Genomic DNA, 26,074 nt, shown 5'->3' on the forward strand with positions numbered 1-26,074 from the left:
GAACATTTTAAAAGACGATTAATTTGCATTTTTACTCTAATTTAAGCAAGTTCACGATTTAAATGCAGTAAGTAATGAATAATTAAGGAACATAAATAATTTAACATTAATCAAATATTCCTACTTAAAAATATGTCCTGCTAATTAAAAAATGCAGAACACTGCAAATAAAGACTACAATCTAAAGGTGGAAAGAACATACATATCAATGTCTACCCAAGATTTTGCCAGCTTCCCCATAGCCCGAAACTAAGAAAAATCACAGATCAAGAAATAATTCATTTTCAAAAATATTTTGAAAGTATAGCTTTTTCTTTCTATCTATGGACAGTTAGTCAAATCTATAACTACTATCTGTATATTAATGGAAGGAAACCAAATGTGGCAAACACCTCAACTTAAGAGTTCTGCCACTTACAGGATTTATGAACATTGACCCTTCTCTGTCTTTCAGGAAGTGAAATAATTATGCAAATTGTAAATCACCCATGCAAATATTAAATATTTAATTGGACCAGTCAATGGTACTTCCCCTGGTTCCCTCACTTACTGAAAGATAGTGAATTCTTAAGTTCCAATAAAGACAAGTTTCATTCTGTCATCTAACAGGTACTGAGACCCAGGTATATTCAAGGCTCTGTATTAGGTGCCATGAATAAGACAGCTCCTTGGCTTCCATAAACATATACCGCATGAGAAGAGTAAATAATTCTTTGCAAATATAAGCAAGTTATAGATAAGGTAGTATGAAATTTCAGAAGCTACAATTTTTCCTTTAGGTTTTAATAACTGGAGAAAGCTTTACTACAAAGTGCCAACTTATACTACGTCCTGAAGAATGGGTAAGATTTGGTTTGAAAAAATAGTAAGATAAAGGATATTCCGAAGGGAATAACAATTAGGAGGAAGGCTATGGGTATGGTTCAGGCACTTTGAACAGTTCAACTACAGCAAGGGTTGCCTAAGTCGGAAATAAAGTATAAATTAGCACACCCTCTTACTTGCTACCTGAAAGAAACCCATCAGAGTTTGCCTTTTCGTTGTAAATTCAAAGCTCAGCCAGAATAAATTCCCTTCTTTTGAAGCAGCACAGAGAAGTTTTCACCCAAACTAAATTTAACTGAATGCTTGTCAATGATTTATAACCTGGTCTTTAGCCCACACACCCTACAGTCTAGAAAGCTGTAGATGAAATTGCACTACCATTTACAAACAGTCCGCTTTGAATCTGTTTTCCTCTAAGTAGCTTTGTAATTCTGCGTTAGACACCTGGGAGAGGCATTTCCAGTGCCCATTACGCGACATTTTTCGGTTCTGTTAATAGTTGGTTTGACTTTATATGACTGAGCAAGAGGCTGACAGCCTTCAATTTATTGGCGGCTCCTCGACACAGACACAGATGTTTCCTCCCGGAGATTCAACCATCGTCTCAAAGCTCTGGTTTGGCAGAATTAATATTACACATTTTAAGGTATAGGCCATGTTTCTGGGCCCTAGGGCTTGGGCCTCAGACACCCCAGCTAAGGCCAAAGCAGCGCGGACAGGAAGGGGGTACTCCAGGTGTAGGAATGTGCCAGCGCCCACGGGACGCGACGCTTCTCCCAACACAAAAGACGCCATCGCACCACCGGGCCCTGGGACTGAGCTCAGAAATTGCCAGGTGCTCGCCAAGCCGCCCTCGGCTCTTCCCAACACCGCCCCCCCACTTCCGCTTCCGGGGAGGCGCCGCCTGGCCCTCCGGCCTTGGGGGCGGTAGTGAAAGAGAAGCCGGAAGTGGCCCCAGTACTTCCGGTGCGGGAAACTCCTCTCTGCGGCTCCGAGGGGGCTTGACAGGCTCGGTCCCTGCAAGTAGGTCTCTCTCCTGTTGGCTTCCTTGCGTCTAACCTTCCAGCTCGTTTGCCGCTGCCGTCCCGCCACGTCGGTCTCCGAAGCCGCCCCTTCCCCATGTGCCGGGGCAGGAGTCCGGAAAGCCAAGACCCGCTCGCCGGTACCCCATCATGTCCGAACTGACTAAAGAGCTGATGGAGCTGGTGTGGGGCGCCAAGAGCAGCCCCGGTCTCTCTGACACCATCTTCTGCCGCTGGACGCAAGGTACCCTGGCTGGACTCTGGCTTCCGGCCGCCGCTCCCTTTAGCCCCGCGAGAGTCGAGCCGTGACGCCGCTCGCGTGTCCCGGTTCCCCTGCTCAGCCCAGAAACGGGACTTCTAGAAAAGCCCTCCCTGCCTTGAGGGTTAGAGGCTAAGTAGGGGAACGGTGCCAGCGGGCCGCCAAAGACCGGAGGCGCCCCTGCCACTCCCTGGGCTGCCTTTGGGTTGGAGAGGAGGAGGGGGCGGCTGCCGGGCTGCAGCGGGTGACACTGAAGGTGTGCCCTGTGCCCCGGCGTCCGTTCCTCCAGCAGGGCTCCGGCCGCCTGGATCTTTACCCGCTAACGAGTCTGGTCGTTTGGTCTCATTTTGGAGAGAGGGAAGTCCACGTGAAAGTCGCAGTGGTTAATTCCAGAAAGCGATTGTGTTGCTTGTATTTCAGTTAGGCGGGGTTAGGCGTGGTACTCGGTGCAGAAATGTAATGTTGCGGCTGCAGAGTGTTTGTTCCCTTGACCCGAAGTGTCCCCGGTTTTGAGGTGGTGTGGGATCTGTTCCAGTTCAAAGGAATATGGTCCATAGGACTTCCTGGGCCGATCTAATTACCCAGACAGGCTTTTGAGTTATATAAGAAGTTTTGTTAATACTGCGAGTAATTGTGAAATGAAAAAACACCATCTATTTATATTTATTAGTGATCATCCCTAACTCGTAAGTTTCAGTATTAAAACACAACGAGCATATTACTTTCAGGTGACTTAAAAGGGACAATGGTGAGGTTGAGGTTAAGAGCATAGTGTTTGGAGTCAGGAGGATGAGTAATGGACGTATGTAAAACATCCCAAGCACACAAATAATAGCTAGTTAGTACTATTACTAAAACATTTTGTTATTAAAATATTTATTTAGAAAATACCGATTCTCAGAGGGTTTGGGGGAAGTTTAGCATAGTAAATCTAAGTCCTTACTTCGTAATGTGTATTTAGTAACAAAAGTTCAGGGTTTAAGTAATCCCTTCCTTCCTCGCAGATACTGGTAAAAGCTGGTAAAATTAGAATCGTAATATATTACAGCCAGGTAGGTTATTTAGTTCATTACTCTTGTTCTGAAGATGAGAAAAATGAGTTGTGAAGGGTTAAATGACCAGGCCAAAGATGCACAAATTGATAGAACTGGGAACGAATTCCAACTCTCCCATTTCCTAGTTCAGCTGCCTTTGTTGTTTTCCTTTGTGTGGCTCAACCAGGCATGTAATTAGTTTGGCTTTTTTTTTTTTTTTTTTTACAGATTTAATTATGTCGCTTAACTAATATTTTCTGAAATGTTGGACATCCACATTTGCAGATTTTAAAATTTATTTTCCAGTTTGTCTTACTTATCCTAGTAGTGAACAGCCCTAAAGTACGCAAGACTGTGAAGGATTGAGAAAAGTTTTCCTTCCTGTTAACTAATTAGTAATACAACACAGAATAAGGTGATATTCAGCCTCATTTATTTTAGTACTGTGATGCAGAGGCAAGGAGAATTCAGAGAGGCAGTTCTAATAATGGTCAAGAACAGGCTTTGGAATAGGCATACTTGGGTTCTAGGTTCAAGGTTTTTAGCTTACTTAAGCCTCAGTTTCCTTCTCTGTAGAGTGCAGATAATAGTAGTGCCAATCTTACAGGGTTGTTGTGAGGATTAAAGGCAGGTGAATTCGTTTAGGCACTTAGCACAATATCTGACATGGAGTAAATGCTCAGAAAAGGGTAGCTTGATTTAAAAAGTGTTTAATTGCAAACCAAGCCGAAGATCGCTCTCTGGCCATGCCCTGACAGTTGCAAGAAGTTATTGTTAATTTGATGGATAATCACTAAAAGAGAACTTCGTAATGACATATGAGAATGCTCTGCCACCTTGTAGTCATACAGAAGTTCCTTTACAAGATTTGTTCAATCGATACCATTTCAAAATAAAGGATTATTGCTCTACAGAGAGTGCGGTTATATTGTGGCTGTGTAATTCTTCAAGGTCTTAAAGTGATCATGATTTTTAAGGCAACCAAATATGTACTTTTAAGTTGTCACCTCTGACTCAGAGGGATGCTGTCATCGATCTTGCTGTGTTAACTTTGTATTCATTTATCCATTCTTAGAGGAGGCAGCTGACGATTGCTGTGGCCGTGACTTGGGATTGTGGGAACGGGCACAGGACACTGCTTTGGTGCGCTTGCCTTACTGCGTTCGTACTGTGACATCAGCTTTGTCTTTATTTCATCATCTATCTGTGCTTTGAATTGACAGCTGTAATCTCATTAGTCTTTTGGAAGCAAGTTATAGGTGTGAGGTGTTTGGGGTAAAGAGACATAGAACTATGTCCAGGGATATTCCATTTATTGATTGGTCATGTTAAATGGTCATGTTAATTGGTCGTGTTAAATTCCTTTGATATGTTAAACAGCTGCAGCAGTTGGGATTTTTGTTTGTTTTTCTCTCTCTTTTAATGCTACGGCAGTTTTAGATAATAGGTTAAAGCAGTAAGTGCAAGAGTGGCACATAATATTTTTTTGTTTGTTTAAAATTCATTTGACAGTTTTAGATAATTCTCTTCTGCAAATACTTTTTCTTAAGAGAAGAAAAAAATAGGGTTTTGGTTTGGGGTTTTTTTTTTTTTTTAACAGTTTTTAGTTTAAAGGCAATAAGTCACATTATTTAAAGCTTTGAAGTTGTTTTTTTTTTAACTTGGAAATTTACTCCCTACTCCTGCCTGCTTCCCTCCTGCTCAATTGCCTATAATACTTTTTAAAGAAAAGCGTATATTTTCTACCTCCTTATTTGTAAGCACATTTATCCTTCTTTCCCTTCTCCCACAAACTGACCAGTGTTCCAGACCTAGACTTGATAGGGTGGGAGGGAAGACAAATGATAAACATAATATAGCATAAGTTAAGCATATATACTAGAAGGGAGAGAAATAAGGAATTACAGGGTAAAGTAGCCTGGACGGGCCTCATTTTAAGGTGAGATTTGAGCAGACTATTGAAGTAACTGAGTTAGTCATGCAGGTATCTGAAGAGTGTTCCAGGCAGTGAGGATGGCCATCGTAAAAGACTTAATGACTTATGCAGAATACGTCTGGCTTTTTGTTCAAGGAACAGGAAGGAGGTTAGTTTGGCTGGAGAGGGAATGAGGGAACGGGACAGTGAAAAAGATGGTAAGAAATAATATGGCCCAAATCACTAAGATTTTATAGGCCATTGTAAGAACTTTGGTTTTTCTTCTAAATGAGATGAGAGGTCATTGGAAGGTTTGGAGCAGAGGAGAGACACGACAGGACAGGTTTTTAAAGGGCTGATCTGACTGCTAAGTTTGAGGATAGACAGTAGTGTATTGAGTGAGACAGCAAGACCAAATGAGAGACAGTTGCAGTGATCCAAGGGTAAAAGACCGTGGCTTAGACCAGGATAGTAGGAAATGGTCACATTGACCTCATCCCAGCAGAAGCAAAATAAGAGTCATCTAGATCTAACAAAAGTAAGTGTTAATCTTATTACAAAGGTAAACATTTTGACTTATTGAGAATTTGTTTTCTTTTCAGTACTGATTGTCTAGCCAGTGTTTGGCAAATGTTTTCTTTAAAGGGCCAGTGCCTCTATTGTCTCTGTGTCATCTCTGCCATTGCAGCAAAAGCAGCCCTGGATAATAAGGGCATGGCTGTGTTCCAAAACTGCATTTAAAAAACAGGCCAACCCTGGTCTAAATTATAAACTCTGAGAACCCATTTTTTCCTTTTCTTGGCCCCCTTCCTTCAAGTTTTAAGTTACTTCGTTGTTTCACCTAAAGATTAGCTAGAAGAGAAACCCAATTTGTCAGTTTATAGCAGTTCAGTGGTGTTTTGGGGTGGAGATGGGGAGGGAGCTGTAGTGGATTGAAATTAGAGTTTTGGACTTTCCGGTATAGGACAATTTTTGTTATGTAATATGAAAAAAAAAGATTCTAAGTAACTTTGGAAAAGTGAGGGATCAGTTAAAATATAAGCATAAATTGTATGCAGGAGTTAAAGCATTTGGATTAAAGTCCAAAAGTATGATGTCTATTATAATGTGATTTAACATTTTACCAAAGTACTAAAATGATATGCCAGTATCGTTAATTTGTCTTCCAAAGTGAAGGTAAATTAATATTGTGGGTCATATCATTTCAGAGATTTTGTTGTTGATGGAATCCTTTTATTTCAAATATAGGTTTTACTTTCTCCCACCTACCTACATCATATGTCACCTAAAAACCAATTTTTTTAAACTCACAATTTGGAAGCTTATGTGACAAAGTTAATTTCTTGGTACTTTTGAGTACATAATGTGTTTTTCAGCTCAACACATCTATCATAATACCTTACGTCTGTATTAGGCTTTACAGGTTTTGAAAATCTTACAGCAACCCCAAGAGGTAGCAAAAGATAAATGTATCAATAGTTATCCTCCTTTTGTAGATGAGGAAACTAAGGCTCAGTTCAGATTCCACTCAACCAGTATTATCTGACATATAGTGACAAATGAAGTCTTTCTGTGGCCTTTTGTTAACATGGAAGGCTAGAACTATAGAGGCAGTAGTTGTCAAACTGGTTTGAATAATTTAAGTCAGTCATATGAAAATAAAAGACTGGGAAATTGCAAAGAGGTTCATGACTCAGGTTTAAATTAGTTATGAGCTGTAGAACTGAGAAAGACTTCTATGTCTGTAGTGCTGTGGAATGTGATACAAAATCGTATATTTAAGATCAGATGCTTTAGATGGCCTATTTCAGATCTAATTAGGAAGACAGCCATTTTGTGATAAGTTAATTCCTCTTAAAACTAGGAAATAAGATGAATATGAGAACACTTGACAAGAAAAATAACTCTGTATCCTAAAAAATTCAAACTCAAGTGAAACCTTATTATAAAAGAGGGTGCCTACTTAGCATTATCCTGTTTTAGGATAGAATAATTTCCATTTGTCTAACTTTATTTCATTTTTAAGCTCTAAGAGCCTTTGTTCATTATCAAATAACACACTCAAGTATATATACTGTAATTAAACAGAATTTGGCATAAAGCAGATCTGCCTAGAATTCTCTCCCTGGGGTTTTTATCTCTAAAGTACAAAAGCGACTTATCAGAATGCATTTCCATCTAAAAGCCCCACCCATGGATCTTGAAAATTGAGTTACATTATTAGTCATTTTAAGGAAGGCAAGAATCCATTACTGAGACCTGTTTATCACATACGCTGGAAGTTTGAAAGAGCCTAGTTTCACCTCTGCACTTAGGCCCAACACCAATGACCCTTTCTTCCCAGTAGAAGAGGTAGATGAAGAGCAGAGGCCCCTTGGCTTCACCTCTTGTTTCTAGATTGGCTGTCAGATTTGGTTGTCTTGATGTGATAACCAGCACCCTCAGTTCTCATTTGTCCTTATTAAATTTGCCCCATCCACCATACCTATTTCTTATCCTGCATTTTTCTTATCCTCTATTCTGTTTCTCCCAAGGTAGTGGTGTGTGTTGCTGGGGAAAATTGTGGTCAGCATCAATACACATGTAGGAATTAAACCTTAGCTGAGCCCTCAGTATTTCTCTTAGTTCTTTATCCTGTCTGCTTTTCTTATGTGTTTTGGAATTAACATTCTCCTCAATTTTCTATGCCCTCATGCCCCCCACTCGCCATCAGCAGCATCTCTTCCCTTCCTCTTTGCCTGCATGTCTAACTTGGAAGCCTGCTAAGATTTCCTGTTTCTCAAGTTTGTTAAACTCAGGGCCCTGTTACATTCTTAAAAACTATTACAGGCTTCAATATGAAAAATAAAAAAAAAATAATGAGGCCTGTGGCATTATTTTACATTTTAAAAAATCTCTTCAGTGTCTAGCTCATAGGAAGACAGGTGGATTCTCCCACTTGCTTCTCCGTTCTGTCTTAACAATATGTTACAATATGTTGTTTCAGTATGTTACAATATGTTGTTTCGGTTGAAGTATCTGCGGAAAATCCAGCTTCACACAGATACGCAGTTGGTAATATAGGAGTCTTGTAATAGTCTTTTCAGATAATTGTGGATATTCTTCTTTGACACTACACCAAAACTCAACAAGTGGTAGTTTCTTAGCGGTTACTTGAAATACAGAATCTGAAGCCACATCAGTGAACTTTTCGTCCTCTGTTAAATTGAAATTCATTGGTTTGTCTTGTACTTTGACTGGATCTTTTACCCATGCGTTAATTTGTAACAGCGTGCATTGGTCATTTGGAAGTTATCGGTCTGCTGGTTTATGCAGATCTTCTAAATGTTAACACATATAGTTATACCATATCAAAAGTCACATTATTTCTGATCTTGTCAGAAAAATCTCTGAGTATTGAGAAGCTGTCAAGCTACGGTGCTGGACTTGAGTTTTCCAGAAGTTTAGTTGTTACTTGAAAGCTTGAGATTTTATCACTGGCAGAAATACTGTCAAGTTATTTTCCTTGAAGTATCAGGCTCACTTCATTCACTTCTGAGAAAAAGTCTAAATAATCATAATTTGTTAGTAGCTCTTCAAAGTAAAAACAGCATTCCACAGAAAAGCTGTTAGCTCAGCTCACAGTTCAAAAAATTATACATGTGCTTTGAGAATCTGTCAATCATCGCTCAAGGTATGTAGCAGAGGTGCTTTATGGGTAGTTCCCATTTTGTCACACAGACTATTTTTTTTAAAGTACATTGTATTCAAAGTCAAGATTTAATAAGATTAGCATTAGTAAGGGCTTTTTAAAGTTAAATTGGCTTTTTTGTGTGTTTGAGAGCATATTGTGGTGTTTCCTAGTACAGTGACTGCTGGTACAGCTTAATGTCACCTAATGTGTGCTAAGGCACCAGTAATGTAACCTGCTGTTCATTTTGTACCATCGCTGTGAATATCAACACAGTGAAAAGGGCAAATATGTTAGTATTATAATAAAAATGATTTTCACCTCTAGCAGGTCCCCTAAAGGGTCTCTGGAACTTCCCGGGGTCTGTAGGCCACACCTTGAGAACCTATCTTTATTCAGTCCACGACCACCACCACCACACCACACTGTCTCAGTTCTTTCAGGACTTGGAGTCCTTAAACTCTCTCTTTCCCATTTAATCACTCTTTTCCTTCTTTTAAACTCATGCCCTTCCCTCTGTAAAATAATAATGCTTTATCCAACTACCCTTCAAGCCATCATCCTTTTCCCCTTCACTTGTTTAACAAATAGTTTGCCTTTTCTCTTTCTCCTTGTATTCTGAATCACGCCTCAGCCCTTTAAAATTTGGCTGCTCTTCCCAGCATTCTAAATTTCTTTTTTTAGTATTCCCAGTGACATGCTTAATCCAGTATTTTCATTTAATGTTTTTATTCCACTCGGCATTTGTAACAGGTGACTGCTGATTTTTTCTTTCTAGGACCTCAGTGTGTTTTTTCTCTTACCTTTCAAGTCTTTGTCAATCTCCTTTGCTGCTTCAGCGTCTGCTCACTTTTTTTTTTTTTTAAATGTTAACCGGCTTCATTATCTGTGTTCTACATGTTCTCATTCACTTTAACTGCCATGTTTAAGGTGATTCAACTTGCTATCTCTAATCCTAAACCCTGCCCTGGGCTCCAGACCCATGTTTCCCCAACCAAATTGTTGTTTCACATTTTAGAGACTGAATTTAGAAACAAACATCCCCATTATCTTCACTCCCAAAACTTCAGCAAGCATTTATTATTAACTATATAACATACTAGGAAAACAGTTAATAGAGCAGGCGAGATACTTGTAAGGCAAGACAAACAATAAACAAGTGAACAATCATATAATTACAGATGATGATAAGTACTGGTTGTGCTGAGGGATGGTGGGAAAGATCTACTTAGATAGGCCTATCAGGGAATATCTCTCTGAGGAGTTAATACCTAAACTGGGTCTTTAAGGATGAGAAGGATTCAGCTATATGACAAGAGAAGGAAAAAGAGCATTTCGTGCAGAGGGAACAGCAAGCATCAAGACCCCAGGTAAAGACCTTGGGATGTTCTGAGGGCCTAAGATCACTGTAGATGATGAAGGTAAGAGTGAACTGAGGGAAGGTGGGGTTGATAGATCGTACAGTGTCTCTTAGGCCATGAAAAGGAGTTTTATTGCAATTGCAATGAGAAGCCATTGCAGGCTGTGACAAAACCTGATGTCTGTTTCTAAAATACTTCTCTGGTAACTATGGTGAATAGATAAGGGGTGGGGTGGGAGTGGGAATGTGGGCAGAATGGGGGGACCTGGTTGGAAACTCTTAACAGTGTTCTAAGTGAAAGGTGATGGTGGTTTGAACCTGAAGGTGGACTAGAAATGGGGTAGAGATATGTTTTGGGTCCTTGAACCAAGAGGACCTTACCTTAAGGTGAAGCCTTAAAGATAAGTCCGATTTTTTCAGAGAAAGTGTTAGCAAGTGTTTCATGCGGAGGGAACAACATGTTCAAAGTGTAAGAAACCAGAGAGAAAATGGATATTTGAGGGCCTAGAAGAAGTTCAGCATGCCTAGAGCCTAAAGAAGGAGAGTGGCAAAGGATGAGGGAGGAGATATAGGCAGAAGCCGGACCATGCAAGACCATGTTGAGGAATTTGGATTCTGTCTGTGTCTGGAGTTCTCATCTGAGCTCTATTGGGATTATCACCCATAATGGAAACCTTGGGAGTAGATGAGTTACACAGGGAGAATGCAAAGAAAAAAGATTCTAAAGCCAAGACCTGAGGAACATTAGCATTTAGAAGGAATTGATCACCGCTCATACTGAGAAGAATCAGAAAAGGAAAATTTGGAACAAGATGTACCACTAGAGCCAAGGGCCAAAAGATTTTCAGAAGTCAGTGGTCAGCATTTCAGATGATTCTCTGGGAGATTCATCTGAAATAAGAAAGACTTGAGAAGTAGCCTGTCTGGTCATTGATGAATTTGGTGAGAATGAGTTTGGTGCAGTCACAGGTTGAAAACCAAATTATTGTGGGTTGGGTAAATTAGGAGGTAAGGAAATTGAGACAGTGCATGTAGACAATTAGGTGGGCTTTGAGAGAGTGGTGTTTGGAGTTTTGGGTGGAAGGTGGTGGTGGTTGTTTCTATGGTCAAATGATTTTTTAAATTAAGACTTTACTTTTTAGAACAATCTTAGGTTCACAGCAAAACTGTGGGCAAGATACAGAGATTTCCCACATACCTCCTGCTCCCTCAACATGCACAGCCCCCCACCCCACTGTCAGTGTCCCCCACCAGAGTAGTACGTTGGTTATTACAGTGTTGAACCTGCGTGGACTCATCATTATCACCCAAAGTCCACAGTTTTCATTCTTGGTGTGGCACATCCTGTGGGTCGAGACAAATGTGTAATGGAATGTATCCATCATCATAAGATCAGAGTATTTTCACTGCCCTAAAAATCCTCTGTGCCTTGTCTGTTCAACCCTTCACCCACTCCCCTCCTCTTGGCAGCCACCGATCTTTTTACTGTCTGCATAGTTTTGCCTTTTTCAGACTGTCATATGGTTAGAATCATATGGTATGTAGCCTTTTCAGATTGGTTTCTTTCACTTAGTAATATGTAATTAAGGTTCCTCCATGTCTTTTCACAACTTGCAAGCTAATGTTTTTTAAATGCTGAATAATATGCACTATTTATCCATTCACCTACTGAAGGACATCTTGGCTGCTTGCAAGTTTTGGCAATTAGGAATAAAGGTGCAGTAAACGATGTGTGCGGGTTTTTGTGTGTGGACGTAAGTTTTCAACTCCTTTGGGTAAATACCAAGGACCTTTTGGTAGAATCTTGAAGAGAATGTTTTTTTGTTTTTAAATATGTGAGATACATTTAAATACTGTTTGAAAGAGAGATTGAAGGGTAAAGAGAGAGGAGGTGGGATGGAATGGGAAGCTTCATACTGTTTCTTATCTGTCCTGCTATCTAGTGTCTCAAGCTAGAAACGTCAGTCAGTTCTAATTTCTTACGTCCCAAGCCTTTCCCCACTTGCACATATTCATCAAATATTAATTTTTACCTTAGAAATACTGTTTGGATATAGTGTCTTCCCTCCACACTTAAGTTTCTTTTATTAGTTTGGCACTGTATAGGTGTGTTGAAACGGCCTCTTCCCCATTCTGGTCCTTTAAAAAAGAAAAAAATACCAGTATGATTGTATTACTCCTTTAATTAGTACTTGTCATAGTGTGGCCCTTCCCAGTATTAACATCCTGTCAGCTCTCCCTCCTCCCCTTTCCCATCTCTCCCGTGTGCCTCCACACTGCCCTTTGGCTGCATTAATGTTCCCTCTGATCCATAAACTTGTCCTGCTCTTACGAAACCTCTTTCCTTTAATAAAGGTATTTTCTTTACCTGAAAGTCATTCTGCCACCCTTGCCTCTCTGATAAATTTCTGTTCAAGGTCAGCCTTAAAGTTAGCTGGTATGACTTGACTCAGATCAAGTCACTACTTTGTGTATCCTCACCACTTCATACTTCTGTTATAACATTCGTTTATCCCTTCATCTTAGTAATTATTTGTTCAGATGTCTGTCTTCACCTGGACTGTTGGCTTCTCCAGACTAGGGACTTTGTCGTTCACATCATTTATATATCGTAGATGCTTGGTATAGTATCTCAGGGTCATTAAATGTTTGTTAAATAAATGTAAGAATTATGACCATTAGTGAAATTTCACACATTCCTAGCATGTTGGAATTGGAAGTGATCATTTTAAAACTAAGTATGAGGCCTAGGGAGGTGAAATGATTTCCTGAAGCTTATACAGATAGTAACTCACTTCTCCTGACTTCCGGCCCCAAGCTCTCTGCAGTGTGCCGGTGCTCGCTGCAGGAACTTGTACTAGATACTCAGTCAGTGCTAGTTGGGTAGTGTTTAAATTAAGATAGAACCAATATGGCCACATGCACTGTGTATGATGTTCTTTAATTTTTAGCTTAGAGAATGTGACTCAAAGATTGAAACTAAAAAAGATACTTTCTGAAAAGGGTCCTAAAATATCTGTTTAAATTCAGTATGTAGACTGTCAAGTCTTCCTTTCAGTAAATTATTTAAAAATCAGATTTAGTGTCCTTTTACTGAAGGCCACACTTTATCTCTCTGGTCCACTTAGTGGGGTCCCTGGATGCAAAATTGTGTGTGTGTGTGTGTGTGTGTGTGTGTTTATGTGCATTTGGCAGGGAGCCTAGGTTCCATATCTTTTTTCAAAGAGCTCCTTTATCCTCCAAAAGGTTAAGAACCACTGCACTTGACTGACTTGAGGATATTTTGCTGTTGTGATAAGTGATCTTTCTCAAAGCAAAGTACATTAAAAATTCTTTTAGCTACTACTTGAATTACATTTTTAATCTTTGCTACTTGCTTTCATTTTTAGGGTTTGTGTTTAGTGAATCAGAGGGATCTGCATTAGAACAGTTTGAAGGTGGCCCCTGTGCTGTTATTGCACCCGTTCAGGTAACATAGACTGCTACTTTACCAACTCCTTAGAGGGACGTGTTCAAACGTTTCATGCTTTACTTTCTGTTTTCTAATACCTGTACTCTGTAATCATGAGGCATGATCAGTTACCTCTTAACTTTTGTTCTTGTCAATTGCTTTAAATATCCAAAATAAAAATGATTTCAGAACATGAGTAGGTTACACAGCAATAGCCATTTGGCTCTCTTTATTTTCAAGAAAACATAGTAGGTGTTCTCTGACTTTCAGAAAATTTGGAGTTAATGATCATGGCATCTCTCTTATACAGTGATCTGTTGAGTAATAACATTTTATGCCAAAGATAGTGACACCGTAGCAGTGGTACTATTTACATTTGTTCTATCTTTAAAAACGGTTTTTCTAAAAAGTTGAAGATGCATTAATATTTTCATGGCCTAAAACTTTATCAAATTTTAAAATAAGTTGACAGTATATACTGTTTTAGGCTCTAGCTTTGGTCTTTAAAATAAAATTAGTAGCAACCAATTTCAAACAGAATCCCCAAAATAAAAAAAAGGTTTTTTCTTTGGGCAAAAGGTAGAGTGAATCTCAATGTATGTATTTGATTTTGAATCTTTTTGTGTTGCATTGTTTGAAATTCAGAGGCTGATTTGCTATAAACCATTACGTTATTAAAATGGAGAATTGAATTTTCAGTTTGCTATAATATTTACAATGTCTGAACAGGAGTATAACTTTAGAACTGTTATAAAAGAAGCTTGAATTTATTGTTTGTTTTAATCAGCACATTTTGAAAATACATATTTAATGTGGTATTTATTATTCATTGGGCATAAAGAATGCATTCCTGAACTGTTAGCTGCAAAGTAAATTTGTCTCTCAAACCTTATACTCCATACACTCACATTATTAAATTTAAAATGTATTTTCTGAAGGAGAAAAGAAGTTTTCCTTTATGGTTCATTCTAAAATATATCCTTTGTAGGTCGTTGTTTTATTTCTTTGAAGAGTAAAGTTGATACATTTTTTTTCATTAGTAGATTTACAAAAAAAATTTAAGAAAAACTTGAATGTTTGAGCTTTGCCTGGGGATTACAGAGTATAAAGAATAAAATTTAACTATAAATTAGTTATGAGGCTGTTATTTTGAGTAATTGAGACAGATTTTGGTTGCTAGTAGGAATCTTACCTGAATTTGAAGATTACTTGTCCTGTTCATATGCATGTTAGATTATATTAACATAGACCCTCTTGGACCATAATAATAATACCCTTAGGGTCTTTATTTCAAGTCTTTGAATACAGTTAAATCAAAGTAAACCACAGCAGTTTCATGTTTATAAAATTTAGTATATTCCAAAATGGTAGTTATTTTTACAAGTGGGGTTGTTATGTAACAAGGGTTAATTGTAATGTTCAAAACCATGATGTATCTTTGAGGTAGTAATTTAGCTTCATAGTCATATAAATGTTTTCATTCATAGAAGAATTTTGTTTATATTAATATTTCAATGTAAAAGTCAAAACTAAATTACTAAGAGTGATGAAGGGAAATGTGCGAGTCCAGATATTAAAACTTTTTTAAACTATATAAACTAGAACATGACACTTTCGCTAGAAGAATAGGCATATTGTGGAACCCGATAGATAATACAGTAGTAGACCACATTACATATAATAATTTACCAAGAATTAATCACATACCATGATAAGAAGGAATATAAATCAGTGGGGAAATAAAATGTTTACTAAGTGTCACTGATAGGACTGGTTGATAATTTGAGGGGAAAAACTGAATTTAGGTTATTTGTAGCATATACCAAGTTTATTCTTGATATAATAAGCACAGAAAGCTGAAAATAATGCATTACCAACTAAGATAAAAGATGAGTTCCAGGCTCAGAAAAAAATGTGAGGTAATATTAGCAATAAATCAGTGTCTTTCTTATACAGAGAACTACAAATTGGTTAGAAAAACACTAAAACCTCAGAGGTGAAACGGGCAAGTGTATGCAGTCATGACAGGTGGTATGACGCTGGACAACCAAGGAATCGAGATGTCCAACCTCGCTAGGAATCCAAGAAAGTACAAATAAAACTTTAACTAGATTCTATGCTTACTCTTTCTAATCTTTATGAAATAATTGGCAGCCATGTAAGGGTAGGGTGATGCTGGCATACTCAGATACCTCTGTGTAGTACAAATTGGTACTTTGACCTAGAGAAGGAATTTTACGTTATAATTGGAACCATGATAATGCAGATTCTTTGATGAGAATAATTGTACTTCTGTGGATCTTTCCTAAAGAAATAATCCTTAATGTGGAAAAGGTTGTATTCAAGAAGAAGCTTTTTTTAGAGCAAGTCCAGATATATTTTATATATATTTATATATATATATAACATATATTTATATATATATTATATATTTTATAGTATAAAAAAATTGCAAACAACGTAATGCACAGTAATGTAGTTTAAACATGGACTAATGTTTAAATAAATTTTAATAGCTTGAATAGACATGTAGAGATTAAGAGTTAAAGTTATGAATTGTGTGGGAAAACAGAAAAGTGGAAAACAATCACGTACCCATTATGCTTCTCACTTAAAATAAAATTTAAAACAGGTATGAAAGGAAGACTGGAAGGAAGTATATCAAAATGCTAATGGTGGTTCTGTTAGTGTTGAAATAATGGTTGTCCCATTCACCATTCCAAAGTTTTCAAGTGTAGTTATATTAGTTTTATGGCTTTTGTTATTGGGGGGGGGGATCAGAAGCACTTGGTTGTAGTATTTGTAGATTTTATTTCAACGTGAATATTACAGAACGTTACTTATTTTTTTTTTAAATACTTTGAATTGATTGCTTATTAGGTACCAGGTACTGTGCTAAGTGTATTAATAGTTTATCTCATATAATCCTCACTACAACCTTTTAAAGTTTGTGCTATTATTATTTTTAATTAGTAAAGTAATGAAACCAGGATTCAAATCTAGGTCTGTCTGACTATAAGCAGTCCTCTTATCTGAATACTACTGTTTTCAAACACCTGTGAGTAAGAATCACCATAGTAACCTCTTTTTTCTTGAATCTGCCCCCTAGAGATAAAATAGGTGGAGTGTCAGAATCTGCCTTTTAAATAAACAAGTCAGGTGGCTAGGATGCAAATAGTCCTTGAGCTACACTTTGAGAAGGAAACACTGTTACACACTGAACTGTTATCTATCAAATCACCAACGTAACATAGTTGGCTCACTTAAGGAAAGGTTAGAAATGAGTTTGTTTTTTCTTTGGAATCTTAAAGCTTTATGAGTTAAACCAGGAAGTTAGGACTCCTTATAACAAAGTGATGACCCACACCTTGGTCATCTTGTGTCATAAATCAGAGCTAGGAGAGCAGAACCACTTTTGTATTTAGATTTCTTTTCCTCTAAGGAATCAAAGAGAAATACAGATTTTTTCCTGGTCTAAAGGGCCTTCACTCTGTGAATGGAGCAGTAAATTTCTTTAATTTTCCAGTTATGTGGTTATTATTTTGAGTCAATTTTTCTCTTTGACAGAAAATATGTATTATAGAGGAGGAAGAATTCTATGGATGTAGAATCAAGCTTATAGTAGTATATTCTGAGTAAGTAATTATGCTCAGTTACTGTTGAATGTGAAGGGAAGCCATTTGAAATTTTTATAGCACTATTCAAAAGATCAGAAAGGAGGTGCAAATTAGTTTTATTTTCCATTTTAAAATAAAAGAATGATGTAAGGTATGTTTATAATACATTCTAATAATTATTGCTTTAATTGTATAAAGGCATTTCTTTTGAAGAAGCTCCTGTTTTCTTCTGAGAAGTCTTCTTGGAGGGATTGCCAAGGTATGATAGCTGTCTTTTATCAACTTTTACTCCATCTTCTATTTTATAGATGATCCATGCAGTATTCATTGGCAGTAATTTAGTTGAAATTATCTGTCTTAAAAAGTAAACTATGAGTGGGTTACTTTTTCCTGAGATTTACTTTTTAAATGTCTCAGAAAGTTTCATGGATGACTCCAAATTTTAAAATGTATATTTCCAAATTTGTCTTTCCTAAGAGGTATAAGACAGGATATTACACTAAGGGAAAAATCCTTTGGGGCATTTCCCTGAACTGTTAAATGATAGCATACTATAAGGACAGTCATTTATGTTTGTTTTGTCTTATTTAGCTTTGAGCAAAAAGTCAGAATTATCTTTGTATTCCTGCATCTTTTAGTATAACGCCTTACACAATTCAGATAATACCTCAAGTAATTCTGAATTAAATTGCAAATGAAGCTTTCATGGCTTCTGCAATATGATTAAGTCAGAGAACTGTATGTGCTACCTGATAAGAACAGACATTTGCATCCTGCTTGACAGTTTACAAAGATATTTCCTTCACTTGCACAGTTTTATGTGAACTCACAGTAACCGCTGAAAGAAGGTGGGATATATGATAATTGCGGTTTTGTATATAAGGGCAAAACAGCTTCCATTCCAAACCATGCAGGTAGACTCTACTAGTGGTTGTGAACTTGAGTTAAAAGTGTCACTGTCATGTATTTTTAATTAATTAATAGCCAAAATGCAAAATAAATTTGAGGAGAGAAGAAACTATTCAAAAAATACTATTATTAACATGAAGATTTTATTAATAAAATTTATAATATTCCTTGCACAGAAATATATTCATATGGATAAAAAAATTTATGTAGCATTGTCATAAATGTCGTAAACGCTCTGGTGGCTAGAGGGTGAATGGCACAGTTCCTGTCTTTAAAGAACTTTTAATTAGGAGAGCGAGAAAGCTTGTTCCGGCATAAAATTTTACATAGGATGTGTATACATCTTATCCCCTTTGCTTGAAAGTTTCAGAAAATGGTACTACTTCTGGAGATTAATACTGCTTGAAAGGGGGAGGGTGGCTAAGGTTCAGGAAGAAATTGTGCATTTATGCTATTTTCTGTAAATGTCTAATGCTCAAATCACTGCAATACAGTATCGGTGGTTTCTGTATTATGCCGCATAACCGCTGTGGCCTCTGCTAATGTAACGGATGGTGGTATTGTGTGTGCTGACGGTGTGTTATCTTATTATCCCTACCCCTGTGGGACTGGGAGATTAAAGACGTTAGACTAATTCAGAAATGGGGAAAAACAGAGGTCTCAGCAGGCCCATACGCTGGCCTGGTTCTACGATAAAGGAATCCTCATGGCTGAAAGGCTCCATTTGCAGCCTAAGAAAGGGGCGTTCAGTATCAGGTTATTCCACGTAGCATATTCTTTCTTCTTATGTTTAATTCTGCATTTTCCAGGATTCTTTTTCTCATTAATGGAAATATTTAACAGAGGTGACATTTTAACCCTCAGGCACATTTTTCTGAACTGTAGTTTAAGATCAGTGGTTTATGGATTTTTCCTCCACTAAAAATGCTTGATTTTCACCATTAAGTTAATGCATTCTTAATATTGTTATTTATGACAGGATTTTTTTCCCTCCAGACAACCGTTATAACTTACCCTTTGGTTATTTTTAGAGGGAGAGCGGAAGGAACTCCTTTGTCACACCTTATGTGCTATTTTAGAAAGTGCTTGTTGTAGCGACTCTGGACCGTACTGCTTGGCTTCATGGTTAAGAGGAAAGACGGCTGAGGAGACTGCTGGTCTTCCTGGGAGTCCTGCACAGTCTAGTTGCCAAATGGACCATTCTTGTAAGATACACTTTGATTTCCTGAAGTAACTTCTTGTATGTTTGTTTAAATAAAACTATTGAAAATTTTAAAGGAAAAAAGCTTTAAACATTTTATAAGGTCTCTTTTTTAGCCTAAGCTTAATTCATGAGCTTTGTTAGTATTTTTCATTTCCCTTTTGATTATTTTAATTAACTAGAGGATGTTACATTGTTTATTTTTTCTTTCATTTTTGAAAAAACAGGAAATGCATCTCTAAAAATAAACTTAGGTAAAATTTCTAGTTAACTTCTGCTTGATGACAATCTCTTTTGAGCTTTGGAACTCTCGTTTAGAAAGCTTAAATAACATGTTTCTATATTCTTTCATTTCAAATACCTTAATGTTTTCTCTGGTATTGGGGAAAAAGGAGATTTTTTTTTTTTTTAACATTAGAAAATGTCTTAAATATCTTTAGTTGTTTCCTAAAGTAAAGAAGGGGACGTTTTTCTTCACTACATGTTGTTTCTTTTCCTCCTGAACTTTTTGGACATGGTTACTATGGATGAATTATTTTAAGATGGTTTTAATTATGAGTTTTAATTTTGCATTCATTTAAGTTTTTCATACTTTGAAGATTTCTCTTTAAGACAAATAACAGCTGTTCTCATTCACAAGAATTCTATGGTCTTTGAAAATTCTTTGAAATTCTATGGTATTTGAAAATTCTTACATAGTTGACCTAAAAACTGCCAAGACGAGCTAGTAAAATGGAGACTTCTGATGGTACAGAAACTAGATAAAAAGAGTTGCTTTTCTGGTTTTCTTTGCAGGAATTAACTTGCCAGTAGGTTGCTTTTGATAATTGGTAGTTCCAGGTGCTTATATTGAATAAGTGACTTAATCTACCTGTGGTGCAATCCATTAACTATCATCTCTGCGGAACTTGTTTTTAGAGAAACTAGACACCCAGTTTCTAGAAAGTAGATTTCAGTTGCTTGAGACGCACACCTGGCTTTCCTGGTGGGATTGTGAGGCACATTGCCTCCTTGAGCTGAACCATCTCTGTGATGTCAGCGCCTTCTCTCTCTCACCTTTGCAGTTACAGTGGCAGATTCTACTAATAGTGCATTTGCAAGGAAGAATTTTTAAAATTTAAACAGTTGAATGGCATTTCTTTTTCAGGCCTTTCAAACATAGCCTTTCAAAGAGAATTTAATATATTTTTAGAGTTGATAATGACAATTGAAGAAAACAAGTATTCACAAGGTTGATAGTCAAAAAATGTGTCATTGACACTGGTTTTAAAACACTTTCCAGGTTTTACTGGCTTGCATGTAAGCATGGTTAAAAGTGTTGTTTAAGATACTAAAATTTTAATAGGAATAATTGAACTAGTTAGAAGTGGTTTTAAAGAATATGCACTTAAAACTGGTCTGCGTATTAATTTGTAAGAAAATAGTGAGATCTTTTCTTGTAACATTTTTCATTAGTATCCTAGTATACTGTGTGCTCCCTGGGATGTGCTGTACATTCCTGTGTTGATAGGTTAAATAGCTTTAGGTTAAATGGCCTCATGCTTCATTAACTTTGGCACTTCAGTGATTCATTTAGGTGGGCATGAATTCCCCTCCAAAAAACATAGTTTAGTAATTTTCCAGTTTACTTTGTCTCATTTTAAAAATGGACATGAAATGAAGCTATATTTTATATTCGTTTTTAATGTGGTATAAATTTGAAAAGTTTTGGTAACTGAAAATTTGAAAATTCACCTTAGATGTTGACAATGAAATGAACTTATATTAAAATTTTTATTCCATATAACAATATGTTTTACCTGTTCCTTCCTTTATTCCCAGCTATTTTCTTTTTCTTGTGTTATATTTTTCCACCATCCTGCCTGCTAAGCTTTTTATTTTGCTTGCCTCTTTTCTCTAAATTACTATCTTGATGTCAACTTTCATAGTATATACCCAGTAAAATGATTCAGATAATCAGGCACTGCAGAACAATTACAGTTTGGAAAAGATTAGGTAGAATTTTTATTTTATCCTGAAATTTTAAACATGAACTGTTTTCCTCCTTGTCAGTATTACATTCTGTACAAACGTTAATTTCATTGGCTTGTGTGGTGTGTAGTTTTGGCTTTTGGTAATGCACACTTGTTTGCAGTAGTGAATATTCAGGTTCAATTTCAGTTTGTTTCCCACACACAAATCAAAAGATTATTTAAATTAATCCTTTTGGACTTTTAAAGATTTAAAAAAGTAATTTGAAACATTTGAAAATTAAAACTGGACTTTGGAAGGCTAGAATAATGTGACATTTTACATTGTAAATCAAAATTTTAATTTTGATTTCATAACGAATCAATTCAGTTCTCTAGTGAGAATTAATATTTGAAAGTACTAAGATTTACTTTATAAAATATATATGAAATTGTTCATTGTGATAAATGAGAGTAGGCATTTTGATCCGTGTAGGATATCTTTAAAGACTTCATCTTTGGGCAGCTGAGACTATCTGGGTTCGGATCTCAGCTCTGCTATTTATTGCTTTGGGCTCTTGGGAGGATTCTTCTCTGGGCTTCAGGTTCCTCCTCTGTAAAATGGGGTAATAGGGTTGTTTGAGGATTAAATGAGGTTAAGGCCCGTAGAGCATTTGGAAAGGGGCCTGGCACTTAGAAAAGTGTTAAGTAAACTTTACCTTTGATTTCTTAAAAACTTATAATTGTACTGTATTAATAAACGTAATCTAAATAAGTTACTGAAAACTTCCCAACAGTTATACAAATAAATGCGGAAACAAACTTATAGCTGTCGTTGAACCTGTGTACTTTCAAAGTGCTCTGCCTTTTTATATACATCTGTTTAATAATTAAGCGTCAAGCCTAAAGATTTTATATTATGTAGGAGGAAGGTTAGCTATGAGGATTTTACTTGGCGCTATGAATTGAAAGATTATTTAAAGCGCAGAACACATTACAACTATGTGTGAAGCACTGTGATTGTCAATAATTTCTCATATTTTAACGATTTCAGCACAACTGAATTAAAAAAGAAATGTTTATTATTTAATCACCCTTCTCCATCCTCAGTATTAAATCCATTTTAGTTATAATCATGGTAACTAAGATGTTGAAATATAAATTTATGTTACAGTGAAGTTGAAAATAAACTGAGAACTTTAAGGGAGTAAGGAAAGAGGGAAACTTTTAATTGCTTGAAAGTATTTACAGCCTGCTGTGTGTATCTTGTGTCATTTATTTGCCATGTGTAGTGCTGAAAAGTGTCTTTTATGTATAGCTGCCTTGGCTGTCGAAGAGCTTGGCTTTGAGCGATTTCATGCATTAATTCAGTAAGTAACGTTGGAACATTTAAAATACTTACCTTCTGGACACATTGCCATTTTAAGTCTGTTTGTACTGTGGAAAGGTAGTTAGATTTGTATGCTTGAGGATTAATTTGTTTTCCGATTTCAAAAAAAGAATAATTTGTAAATGTGTACTTAAAATATTCTGATTCCCAAATTAACTATGGAAATATACCCTTTCATAACATTAAAAGCTTTTTCATCATTATAATGAAAAACTCATTTTAGCTTAATGTTTCTGTCTGACTGAATATAAAGATTTCTAGTGTGATAAATATTTGCATTATTATTTATTGTTTGCCAAAATACGCTTTCTATAATTTTCATTAAAAGCGCCATATTTTCATCAGAGTATTTAAATTTTTTGTTATAAAATAAAAGGTAAGGGATAGCTATGTTGATAGAATTACAGGTGGCATTTGATTTGAAATATAACATTATGTTAAGAGAAGCCACAAATGTACACCTTATCCTTGGTGTTCAGATATTTGTTAAATAATTTTCAGGCTTTAAAAAGTCAAGTTTTCTTTGTTCTTAACCATATCCTAGAAGACGGCCACCTCATTCCTTAAATAACTGTATGATCATTGAAGAAGTTGTTGCCAGACAGTTCGCCTGAGAGATGAAGAGGTCCCTACTACGTAGGCATTCTATTTTAATGGTATCTATTATAGATAGTGACAGTTGTCAGCAGTAGCTTTTGCCTTTAATGGCTAAATTTGTATTTGAAAATTTGATACACTTACAAAAATCTCCTATTTGTATGTATGCATTTTAATGTAGAAGACAACTAAAAATTTTTCCTATTTATGAATGTAGTCAGTCTCATCATGTTGTTAATACTTAATTCTTTTCCCCCTCCCCAGAAAAAGATCATTCAGAAGTTTATCAGAATTAAAAGATGCTGTCTTGGACCAGTATTCAGTGTGGGGAAACAAATTTGGAGTATTGCTTTTTCTGTATTCTGTGTTACTGACAAAGGTTTGTTGAAGAAGATACTTCTTCTGTTTTTTATTAGTTTGAGTTTAGTATTTTTCCTGAGGTGAAGAGAAATTTTATTCTTCATGTTGTTTCTAAATCTCAGAATTAAAATCTCTTATGCTGATAATGAGGAATTGCCTTCTCTTTCTTCACTCATCTGTTACTTAACCACTTTCCAGCTTTCACCCATGATCTTCTGGACTGCGGAGGTTATCAGTAATGTTCTAATTATGAAGAACAGTCAGTTCTTTGGAATTTTATTTTCTTTGATATTAGCAGTTTCTGGCACTTGGCCCCTTAACCCCTTCTGGAAGCTCTTTCTAAACCCCACTCCCTTCTTAACTTACCTGATACATCACTAGTTCTCTTTCTGTAATGCCTCATAATTACATTTTTGCTTATAGCTTCATTTCCATCTTTTCCTGTTGTTTACCTCTTTTATTCTCTCAGCTTACCTTTATGTGGTTAATTCCAACATGTACACTTCCAGTCCTACCCTTTTCCCCAAATGCCAACCTCACATCTCTAGCAGCCTGTTAAGTCTCAGTTATCCTGCTAGATTTGCTGTATCTGAAATCAGACTTCATTCATTTGACAAATGTTTATTGGGCATTGACTCTGTGCTAGGAACTAAACTTATAATATGGGATACAGTTTTTTTAAATCATTCCTCTTCAGTGTTGTAAACAAACAAAAAAAGTGGACACGTTAATAGTTACTTCCATCATGGCAGTGTGTTTTGGTGTTTATTTGTTTGTTGCATGCACAAAGCATGGTGGGAAATAGGTGAAGGGTTGCCAGAGTTCATTTGGTGAGGTCAAGGGCAGACCTTGTATTGTAGGGATCATTTGATGGATGAGGAGAAGTTTTCTGGACGGAATAGCTGTGGGAGGATATTCCAGGCTGTGGGAACTGCAAGTCTAAAGGCGTACGATTATGCCTTTATAATTGGGGATATGACACACATTTGGGAAACTCTAAGTAGTTCAGTATTAGTGTAGCGCAATATACCAGAAAGGCAATTGTGGAAGATGAGACTCTGGGCATTTACGTAGAAAGGACTCAGAATGTGAAGATCCTTGTACACTGTGCAGAAATACTTAAGATTTCCTTTCATGTGGCCAAACTTAGAACAAAACAAAAATTGTGAACAATGGGGTAACGAGATCTTTTTGTTGATTAAAAGATTCTTTGAATTGGTATCAGAGTTGTACTGGAGGGGGTTGGTGTGTGGAGTACAAGACTAGAGTCAGGAAAAAATGGAAAAGTAGTTACTGAAATAGGTGAACCTAAGCCAGAGCAGTGACCATGGAAAAGAAAAGGAGCATGTTTTAAACTTAGAAATTTTAACACATTTAGGAGAATATTTAAGAGAAAGAACTTAAAGTACTTGGTAGTTCATTAGCAGTTGGGGAATGGCAGTCATGGAGGTATCTAAGATGACTGGTTTCTTATGAGTTCATTGTGACCGTTCAGTATTCTCCCAATTTTTTATGCTCAGAAATTTTGATGCCTCCTCTGTCCCTTGTCCTTTACAGCCAATAAAACCATCATGTCTAGTTGTTCTCCTTGAGCTGGTCTTTAAAATGATGAGCCCTTTCTCCCCAGTGATTATGTCATTTGTTCATATTATTCATCATGGCTGTATCATAGTCTGTTTTGTGTAGTTGTTTACAAAGAAGGCCAGTGCAAGATCTCACACTTGTTTGTATCCTTCTGTAATATTTACACAATCATTACTATTTTGATTATTGATTATCATCTCTTTAATTCTTAGAAATGGCCTGTTATCAGATAGAACCAAAGGTTGAAGTTAGGTGAATAGCACAATGAATGGCAGTTTATCTTTGTCATTTTGGAATTGATGGAGTTAAAATGCCTAGCTCTTCTTGTACTTATCCAGTATCTAGACTTCAGGGATTTGGATGCTCTTTTGGGGGGTTAAAAATATCTGAAAATTGGCTTTCAGGAAAAATAGGAAGCTTCCTGCCCCCCTAGTCTACATTTTATTTTGTCAGTGCACGTTTGAATTACCAATATGTAAGAACACACAATCAGAAGCAAACCTTCCATTTTCTTATGTACCAGATATACCTTTTGTGTATTTAAATTCATATCTTTATTAGCATTCATGTGTGTATGTATTTAGTGCCAATAAGTTTTTTTAATGATCTAAGAAAATACATCAGACGCCTTAGCAGGTATATTAGGTTTGAATACAGTTTCATCTGAAGTTAAGTGAGTGTTAACTTTCGAATACAATAATTTTCTCCTCCCTCCTCTTGAAGCTTAAACATTCTTTTTCTCTCTCTACCCCTTTAACCCACATACCAACATTGGATCTGTTACCTGTTCTTATGTAGGGCCCATGGAAGAAAATAAAAGATTCTTAGACTGACTACTACTCACCATTATCATCTCAAATGCACCCCCCATTTCAAATCTGGGTAATTCTTTGGGAGAAAAGTTAATTAAGTAATTGTGTTTTATTAATTT

The 26,074-nt window shown here is 36.5% G+C and overlaps 1 protein-coding gene across 3 annotated transcripts in view; it reads left to right on the plus strand.

Moving 5' to 3' along the window:
- Nucleotides 1-1,750: 1,750 nt before the first annotated feature.
- Nucleotides 1,751-26,074, plus strand: part of MINDY3 (MINDY lysine 48 deubiquitinase 3) — a 93,378-nt gene continuing 69,054 nt past the window's right edge. The window contains exons 1-6 of one of the 3 annotated variants that reach the window (XM_060292287.1): nucleotides 1,751-2,091; nucleotides 13,475-13,554; nucleotides 17,352-17,412; nucleotides 19,094-19,267; nucleotides 22,531-22,582; nucleotides 23,464-23,578. In XM_060292287.1, coding sequence (XP_060148270.1) covers nucleotides 1,998-2,091; nucleotides 13,475-13,554; nucleotides 17,352-17,412; nucleotides 19,094-19,267; nucleotides 22,531-22,582; nucleotides 23,464-23,578 — 576 coding nt within the window. In that variant the 5' untranslated portion in view covers nucleotides 1,751-1,997. The remainder of the gene's footprint in view (nucleotides 2,092-13,474; nucleotides 13,555-17,351; nucleotides 17,413-19,093; nucleotides 19,268-22,530; nucleotides 22,583-23,463; nucleotides 23,579-26,074) is intronic. The other 2 variants (XM_030832403.2, XM_030832406.2) reach the window with 2 other exon arrangements.

Source organism: Globicephala melas, chromosome 2, assembly GCF_963455315.2.
Source record: "Globicephala melas chromosome 2, mGloMel1.2, whole genome shotgun sequence".
Classification (NCBI taxonomy): Eukaryota; Metazoa; Chordata; class Mammalia; order Artiodactyla; family Delphinidae; genus Globicephala; species Globicephala melas.